Consider the following 9,568-nt stretch of genomic DNA (forward strand, 5'->3'; position numbering starts at 1 on the left):
GGCTGGTGCGGGATCGGGCAGTGTTTCGTTCTGCTGTGCATGGGGTCGCTATGAGTCGGAAACGACTCGACGGCACTTAACAACAACAACAACAATGAAAACTCAAAGGTAAAAACTTTCTGCTTTAAAGCTATTTTTAAGCCTTGCCCAAATCTCTGTTAACTCTTCTTTGTAAAACACTTAGTAGAAACTCAACAGCATATTCATTTATTCACTCATTCAACTAATATTTATATGCCATATCATAATTCAGGGAGCTCTTTTGGATAAGGCAATTTGCTATTAACCAGAAGGTCAGCAGTTCAAACCTACCAGCTGCTCTGTGGAAGGAAGATGGGGCAACCTACTTCCTTAAAGATTTACAACCTTGGAAACCCAATGGGGGTCGCTGTGAGTCAGAATCTACTCAATAGCAATGAGTTTGGTTTTTTCAGTTTATTCCAGGTTCTAGGGATTTAACAGTGAACAAAAGAGATGAAGTCTCTTCTCTCATGGAGCTTTTATTCCAGTAGTAAGAAACACACAATAATCAAATATACCGATAATATCAGGTAGTGATAAGCAAAGTGAGGAAAAAGACGACAGAGAAAGGAGAAAGAGTGTAAAGGATTAGAGACGCTACTATTTTGGGTAGTATAATTAGAGAAGGCCTCTCTGATGGCATGACATTTGAGTTGAAGCCTGAATGAGGTGACTATAAAGCCACGCACACATCTAGAGAATATTAGGTAGAGAGACCAGGCAGTGGAAAGGCTTAAGGGGGAGAATATGCTTGATACATCTGAGAACAGTAAGGAGGCAAGGATGACTGAAGTGGAAAGAGCAGGGGAGAAGAGTTATAGAAGACGAATCAGAGAGGTGGCCAGGGGGACAAATTGCACAGGGCCACGTGAGCCATGGCAAGAACTTGGGTTTTATTCTGAGACAAGAAGCCATTAGAGTTTTAAGCAAGGGAAAGATGAGATTGAGAATAGCCTGGGAGAGGGGGTAATGAGAAAACAGGAAGACCAATTAGAAACCTACTGGAATAATCCAGAAGAGAAATGATGATGGTGGTTAGACTAGGGTATACTGATGAAAGTGGCAAGAAGTGATCATATTCAAGATGTATTTTGAAGACAGGGCTTGGAAGATGTGGCATGTGAAAGAAAGAGGAGTCAAAGGTGACAGCAAAATTTCTGGCCAGAGGACCCAAGTACCACTAACTTAGATGGAAAAACTAGTAAGAAAAGAATAGGTTTTGGAGGGAGGAAATCATGAACAATTAAGATACAGTATCTTCTTGTATGCTCAACCAGGTTGAAGTGTTAAAAGTGACTCAAAGAACCTCAGCATTCACTTGGTTTTATGCTCTGTGCACAACCTCATTCTCTTTGAAAATATTACTGGAAAGTGTCTGTTTGATATCTGCTAGAAAAACCAGAAGTTTATAAGTATAGCAGCAGCTCTTGCTTCTTGAACCTATACTAATTACAAGGCCCCATGTTAAGCACAGATACTATAGCTATTTCTCACATGTATAAGGACTTAAACACAGTGCCTGGAACATGGCATGAATGCTGAAATGAAATGCTAGCCACATTATCTCTGAAGCCGGTAATATTTTAATGATAATGTTAATGATTATTTAAACTTCTAAAAGCTCTATTTCATTCTTTTACAAATCCCACAGTTTATATTATGATTTCTATTGTTTGTTAGGCTAATTAAGCAAATTTTTTTTATTTCCTATTCCACAGGCAGGGGAGCCTTGCCAAAGTCCTGGCTTAATGTAGGTCTCAGTTTTAACTGCCTCCTGAAGGCCCAAAGTCTTATCTATTATGTCTGTGTGAGCATTAAAACCCTAATACCTAAAGGCAGTTCCATATCCCTGTGGGCTGCTGTTTGCTCAGTTTACATGCACACTAGTTTTGAGCTACTTTGTTTCAGGCATTTGAGCATTTCTATTTTTTTTTCTTTCACATTTATTTAGGTAGTGAAATACTTTTTGATTTATATTTTATCCAGTATTTCTGTGTGCTTAAAGGAGGATGGGTGGTTTGATTTAGCTCAGTCTGACATATAACCTGAACTGGAAGTACAGTACTATTTCACAGATGAGGTTAATGAGCCTTAAATAGGTGAAGTAACTTTGAACTCAGTCTTTCTGATTCCAAGCACTATTTTACCTAGTAAATAGTGAAGCATATCCACCACTATATCTGCTCTGATACACTGATCTCAGTTCTACCCTCTGGAATCAGGAAAAGTAAATCCGAGAATCAGTTTTTTATATACCCTATCCCACTGCCACTGAGTTGATTCCGATTCACAGTGAACCGACAGGACAGAACAGAACTGCCACACAGGGTTTCCATGGCTGTAAATCTCCACAGAAGCAAAATGTCACATGCTTTGCCCACAGAGTGGCTGGTAAGTTAGAACTGCCGACCTTTTGGTTGGCAGTTGAGCGCTTTAACCACTGCAGCACTAAGGCTCCTTATGTAGCCTATAATGCAAAACAAACGCAACACACTGCTGCTGAGTTGGATCCAACTCATAGCGACCCCTCCTTGAGTTTCCAAGGCAGTATCACTACAGAAGTAGATTGCCCACTTTTCCTTCCAAGGGGTGGCTGGTGGGTTTGAACTGCCAGTCTTCTGGTTAGCAGTCAAATGCCTTAGGCACCACGCCACCAGAGCTCCCTATGTACCCTGTAAGAGTATGAATATAACTATTTATTCTGTCCTCCACTTACCCCTACCTACAAATTCCAATTACTTTGTTTTCTTTTAAAAGGCAACTTTATTTTAATACAAGCACAAGGAAATACTTAAAAAATAACATGAAAGACATCATACATATGATTTCAAGTGATAAAATCAAGTGGCTTTTCTTCATAAATGATTAGTTTTCTTTTAGGGGATTACTGACTGTAATAACAAAAGCTGAAAGTTAAAGGACAGCACAGTAGAAATCATGAAACCTCAGTTCTACCACTAAGTAGCTTTAAGACTCTAGGTAGGCTACAACCTCTGTGCTTTGCTTTGTTTTTCAAATGAGGATAATCTCTTTCTTGGAGTTTAAGGGGCCAATGAGATTTAACTAATGGGCTATAATGTAAATGAAAAGCACTTTGGGGGAAAAAAAGGTAAGAATTATACAATACAAAAGAACATTTCATTATTGCTATTCACCTACTACATATGTTAATAGTTTGACCAGGAACAGTGAGATATTAACTAAGCAAAAGAATCTAAATTAATGCAAAAATATCTTACCTTCATGTTGCAAGCTAATTCCATTAGTTTTTTTGCATTTTCTTCTGAACGATATCTCTTAGGGAGCTGAACCCTGAAGAACTTCAAGGCACCTTCAAAATCTGTCAACAGCAGGTCATCCTTGGAAGTCTTAAAGAAGACAGTAAGAAAATGCAACCATGTACAGAAAAATTTTTTTCTATGAAGATGCCCAAGAAGCCTTTTATAAACCCATTTCCCTTCTAATCCCTCAGAAGATACTTCTTTGCCTTTGTCAGAGCCCCTTCTATGTATCAAATCTCAGGGAAACTCTTGAGAACGGTTAAGTGGCTGCTTAGAATGAAAATCAGACCAGCATACTGCACGTGTTCAAAACAGAGAATGCCAGATAACTCAGCTTATGAATAAATGTGTACCTTTAATAATCCAAGGGCGACATTAAAAATAACACTTATTCCCTGAAAGAGAAAAGACAAAATGAGTATTTTCAAAATTTACATCTGAATTATTATGCTGTTTGTCCTCAGAATACCTCACAATTTTAGAGATATTGTGGAAACTTAAGTAAGGAAATGGAGTATCTTGGTAAATAAAAATTGCAGGGCCACTTAGGGTAGACTCAGGCTCCCGATTCTGAGAGGAAAGCTTTTTTTTCTAGTCCTTTCTAATATTCAACAAGAAAGAATCCTTTTCCCAAGTAGTCTATGCTTCCAGATCAGAACACCAAGTCAGAAAACTGTGATCCATCAGGAAATATCTTGTGCTGTCCCACTCCATGTGTAGCAATCCTGCTGTCCCTAAGCTCTACATCTATGAAGTGACACTGCTCAGGACTCCCTGCACTCTTTCTTCATCTAACCCTTGTGGGAATGCTGGGGGCAAAGGACAAACACAGGGTGACACTAGCATCTGCTGATCAAGTTAAACTGGTTTGTCTTAGGGCCTCAGTTTCCATAAAGGATTAATACTCTCCTAAGGATTTTCTGAGATAATTAATAAAATTTTTATGTAAATTACTTAGTATGCCACCTGGTCCTTAATGAATGGCTGTTGGTAATAGCTGAAAATCAGACACAATTTTAGTCTGAGATTAGGAGTTGTTTGCATAAATTATGGCACATCCAAGTAACGGAGTATTTGGGAAGCTGCTAAAAATGATGGTATACTTGGTAATGTTTATTTCTTATAATGCTGCTAATTATATTTCAAGCTAGTGATAGATAGCAATTAATTATGGATTTTTGTTATGTCTTGAATATGGCACATTAAATAACAATGACAATAAATATCTTATACAAAAAAATAAATATCTTATAGATGTTCAAGTGTAAGAAATGAAAGAGATTACAAGCATCTTAAATTCTTTTTGCTTATATTTTTTACAGTTTCTATAATAAATATATATTATTTTGACAATTAAGTAGTTATTCTTTTTTTCTTAAACACACACATGACATACAAAACTCCAAACAAATGTTGTGGCAAAGACTGTTATTTATCCTAATATCTACTTTCTTTTTAGAAACAGAACCCCCAATTTTTAACACATTTCTACCCAACTAAACAATAATCTCCACTGCAACTAGGCGAAGGAATATAACTAAGTTCTGGTAAGTAAGAGGTAAGTGGAAATGGTGGGTAAACTTCCACTTACGGGTTCTCTATTTTGGACTTTTCTTCGAGGTAGATGATTATTAACCTCCCCTGTCTCCCAACCCTCCTGGCTTGAATATACGTGTGATGACTGGAGCATACTCAGCTGTCAGGAAGAAAGTCATACTCTAGGGAAGGCAGGTTACTGCCGACCTTCTGAATTCTTTTACTTGAGAGAGAAATAAACCTCTATTTTATTCAGATGGCACTATAATTTTGGGTCGCATCATTAAATGTAGCCAAATCTAATACGAATTTAAATGTCTAATATTTCCTTTCTTGGCAGAGAACACTTTTAACAAAATGTGATCATTAGCTGTAGCCCAGTGAGCAATCTTCTAAACCTGATTTTAGCATTGAAATAAAATAACCGACCGGGACAAATTCTGTTTTGACAGAGCTTACACAAGGCCACTACGAACAAAAGTCTGATACATACCTCACATAAAAGTAGGTCGATGATATGGAAGACCATGTAGAGAGGGAATTTTGCAGTGAAAAGTGTAAGAAACCACTGGGAGGCATACATGTGTGCTTCAAGGCTTATATCCAGGAAGTGGTTGTACAGGTCAGGAATGTACTCCTGAAAGAGCAAACTAATTAGTTTTGAGCACATATGCAGCTGTCCAACTCCCACTCAAGGGTCTCACAAATCTGCCAAGAATAGGCCAAAAAAGTCGCACTGTTGTGTTTTTCTAAAAACTTCCATAGTGGTTATTAAGCTGGTACTTAGCTTTCTTTTCTGGACCAAAAATCATCTCTAGAGAAAGAGAAATCCCCAAAACAAGTATTTAGAAGGCCAGTTTCCCCCCCTACCCCTAAGTTATGAATGTTTAGGAAAGCTGTTTCACTTTTGTTATGAAATTCCTAACTAGTCAGCTTTAGAGCTGTGGTAAATTTTCCCTGACGGACTTTGCTGATGGACAAAATCATCTGACCTTCTGGGTGTTTGTTAGACTGAAAACCCAGCTCACATCTGTCAAGTTCATATCTTACTAATCTTGGCACCATCATCACATAGTGAGAAATGACAAAAATAAAACCCGTCCTTATCCGTGGATGGCGAAGGCAATTACCACTGGTCCCTGACACTCTGCATCATCAACCTAGTTCTCCTTAGTCTTGCACTCTTGTCAGAGGCAGGTGGGTTTCCCTTCTTACCTGCATGAGGCGCTCCAACTGGTAAAATTTGCAATGCAAATCTTCAAAGTTTTGCTTGAAAAGTTCCCTGAGGCCATAGTCAAACATGATTTTGACCAGAACACTGAATGCCTGTTCTTCAGGCATCTGTAAAGACAGGGAATGAAGAAATCAAAATCATAAAACATATGCCAAAGTTTTCTTAGTATACGAAACTCTTCCATTTACTGTCTTACCTAGCTATCAGGAAATTCAGTGACAGGCAGCAACTAAGACCTGTAATTGTGTTTTGTAACATTCACTCACTCATCCAAAATATTTAATGATGTGGTTCTCTGACACTGTCCTCAAGAAGCTTCCCATACAACTAGTATATGATAGGATATCGATAATATTAGGTAGAAAGACCAGAGGGAACACAGAAGCATGAAAGTCTAAGTTTGCCTAAGAGAGTGAGGAACAGATTTTGGAGGGAGGATAGGATCTGAGCTGGGTAAGAATAGGCTGATAGATAAGTATAGGAGGAGGCAGAGGTCTCATCTTTCCTAAACTGTCATGCATGAAACCTTTCTTAAATCATCTTAACTCCCCCTTAGAGGCTGTTTCATCCTAGTGAAAATGTTTTTCTTCCTCCTCATTGTTAAAAACATAGCTAGTTAAGAAGAATGCTACCTATTCTAAGTAATGGTTAAGCCTTCAATAATGTTTAAACCAAAGTACCACAAAACCCTATTTTACTTTTGTTTACTAATGTTACCTATTATAATAATACCTACATCCTCCAGAGCTGTAAGGAAAAATTATTACTCATAAATCTAGCAAGATGTCTAGTATTTAAAAAAAAAAAAAAAAAACACTGGAAATGTTATTTAAGGCTTGGTGTGACTGTAGCAAGCTTTCAAAAAAGTAAAGAAGGTGGGTGGACTTCTGCAGAACAAGATGATGAAGGTGGGCTGAGCATAGAAATTACTGAGAATAAAACAGGGCTAAAGAACAAATCAGATAATAAACTAGAGAAACATGTTGTTGTTGTTGTTGTTATGTGCCATCGAGTCGGCCCCGACTCATAGCGACCCCTCCTTGGGTTTCTGAGGCAGTATCACTACGGAAGTAGGATTGCCCAACCTTCCTTCCGAGGAGTGGCTGGTGGGTTTGAACCGCCAGCCGTCTGGTTAGCAGGCAAGTGTCTTAGCCACTATGCTACCAGAGCTCCATAGCAGGGTATTATTGAAGAGTAAGGGAATTTGATCTCTGAAGCCTTTGATATGGAAGGCAACCACATTTTCCCATATCACCGAGAAAGACCAGGGTGGCATTTCTGATGTTAGGCACCCCATTTCCCCTAACTCTGAAACTAGCATTTATCTTATCTGATGACACTACTAGATCTCTAATGTAATCCAAACAGTAACATTGTATCAAAGCAGCACAGAGTTCAACATAAGAGATCATGCTTTTGACCAGGAAACCATTTTAAAAGAGGGGTGATACTGGAATGGGGCTAAATTTTCTTGGAAAGAAGTTGAGAACAAGATGAAACCAGACAGGCTTATGAGGCTTTGAGATATAAAATGTGATTAAAAGATTAAAAAAAAGAAACAAGACAAAATTTAAAAACCGAACCTCTTTAATAATATCATAGCTTCAATATAATTTTACATGGCTACCAACCCAACAAGCTAGGTTCACCTTAAGAAAATATAGAGTGGGAGTTCTGGTAAGATGGCAGAATAGGCAGAAAGATTGCACAGACTCTCTTCAACAAAGAAAAGGCGAACCAATTAACACATATACAGAAGATAACCCTGGACCCCTGAGCTCTGAAGGGAAGGATATAGAAATGGACTAAACTACAACTACTAGAAGAATTTGCATGAAAACACCAAAAAAGGACACATACGCAGCTGCGGTCTGGCAGTGATCCTGACGGCACAGACAGCTTGGATATTGCCAAGTGGTGTTAGGACCTAAGAATTAACCTAAAAATTAGGGCTGCTAGCCAGGGAATGCATGGGGGACTGCATAGTGGCTGGTGAATAAAAGGGGAAGCAATGAAGAGGAAGGCGGGCTGAGCTGTGCATTTCTGCCTGTCTGGAGGGCACAGCCATTTTGAATGTTTACAAGCAGTTTGACCATCTTGGATACTTAAAGTGACAGCATTCTCCCAGATTCCAGGAAGTTAAGAACAGGCTCCATTTCCTGGGAACCATAAAGATATCTGGACACCAATGACTGAAAAGCTTCACTTACTGAGTGAGAACCACCCCTTCTCTGCCAACTGGCCAACAATAAATAACCACGAAGAAGAGACTGACTCACCCTCAGCTGCTCTTCAAAAACAGTTAACAGAGATCTAAATAGAACAACATCACAATGTCTTGGAGACAACAGACCATTGCAGTCCACACAAAGAAGCAAGATAAAGTGGTAGAAACAAGGGAGCAGGATACAGACCCAGAACACAACCCTGAGGAAAAAATAGCATTGGAACTCCCCGGTAAGGAATTCAAAAGAATTATATTTAGCTACCTTCAAAGGACTGAAGGACACATCAAGGAAAACACTGACAAATTAAGGAAAACACAGACAAAACCCTAGACAAATATTGAAAGAAAATACAAGAATAAAATGACTGAAGTAAAGTGGAAGAAGATAGCGGACTAGGCAGAAAGACTGCACAGACCTTCTTCAACAAAGGAAAGGGAAACCAATTAACACAGACAGAGAAGATAACCCTGGACCCCTGAGCCTTGAAGGGAAGGATACAGAAGTAGACTAAACCCCAACTAGCAGAAAAACTTGCATGAAAATACCAAAAAAGGAGATATATGGAGCTGTGGTCTGGCATCCTGAGCAATCCTGACAGCAGAGACAGCTTGGAGATTCCCGAGTGGTGGAAAGACCTAAGAATTAACCTAAAAATCAGCCCTGCTAGCCAGGGACTGAACGGAGGACTGCTATGGTGGCTGGGGAATAAACAGAGAAGGTGAAGAGAAAGGCAGGCTGAGCTGTGGACTTTTGCCTGTCTGGAGAACGCCACCCTTTTGAATGTTTATAAGCAGCTTGACCATTTAGGATATTTAAAGAGACAGTGCTGTCCCAGATTCCAGGGGCTTAAGAACAGGTTCTGCTTGCCAGCAACCCCAAGGACACACCAGACCTGCATGACTGAAAAGGTGTGACATTCCTCGTTACTCTTATACCCCATACCCGCTTGGTGAACAGAGGAGTGGCCATCCCCCATTCCCACCCACCTTCTGGGCCCGCAGGAACTCGCATCCCCGTCTGTGTGCTTGGAGGGAGCCTGGGTGCCCTGCCCTGTGCTCCAACAATTTTTTTTCCCTTTTTTTATTTTAATTTTTTTTCTCTTTCACTTTCTTTTTTCTGGTGTTTAGTTTGCTTATATTTGTTTAAAAATTACTACTATTATTAACACTTTTGTCCTTTTTACTATTATTCTCTATTCTTCCCCTCCCAGGTCCTAATTTTCAGCTTGTGTTCTTTTCCCTGTTCCTGGATGGAAAAAAAAAAAAAAA

The 9,568-nt window shown here is 39.2% G+C and overlaps 1 protein-coding gene across 1 annotated transcript in view; it reads right to left on the minus strand.

The window, feature by feature from the left end:
* Positions 1 to 9,568, minus strand: part of RABGAP1 (RAB GTPase activating protein 1) — a 198,266-nt gene that overhangs the window by 33,976 nt on the left and 154,722 nt on the right. Inside the window, exons 15-18 of the mRNA XM_007936625.1 lie at positions 6,054 to 6,179; positions 5,332 to 5,475; positions 3,656 to 3,697; positions 3,261 to 3,389 (exon numbers count right to left, since the gene is read on the minus strand). Coding sequence (XP_007934816.1) covers positions 3,261 to 3,389; positions 3,656 to 3,697; positions 5,332 to 5,475; positions 6,054 to 6,179 — 441 coding nt within the window. The remainder of the gene's footprint in view (positions 1 to 3,260; positions 3,390 to 3,655; positions 3,698 to 5,331; positions 5,476 to 6,053; positions 6,180 to 9,568) is intronic.

This window comes from Orycteropus afer, unplaced genomic scaffold, assembly GCF_000298275.1.
Source record: "Orycteropus afer afer isolate SDZICR_OR568_19922 unplaced genomic scaffold, OryAfe1.0 scaffold00037, whole genome shotgun sequence".
NCBI lineage: Eukaryota > Metazoa > Chordata > Mammalia > Tubulidentata > Orycteropodidae > Orycteropus > Orycteropus afer.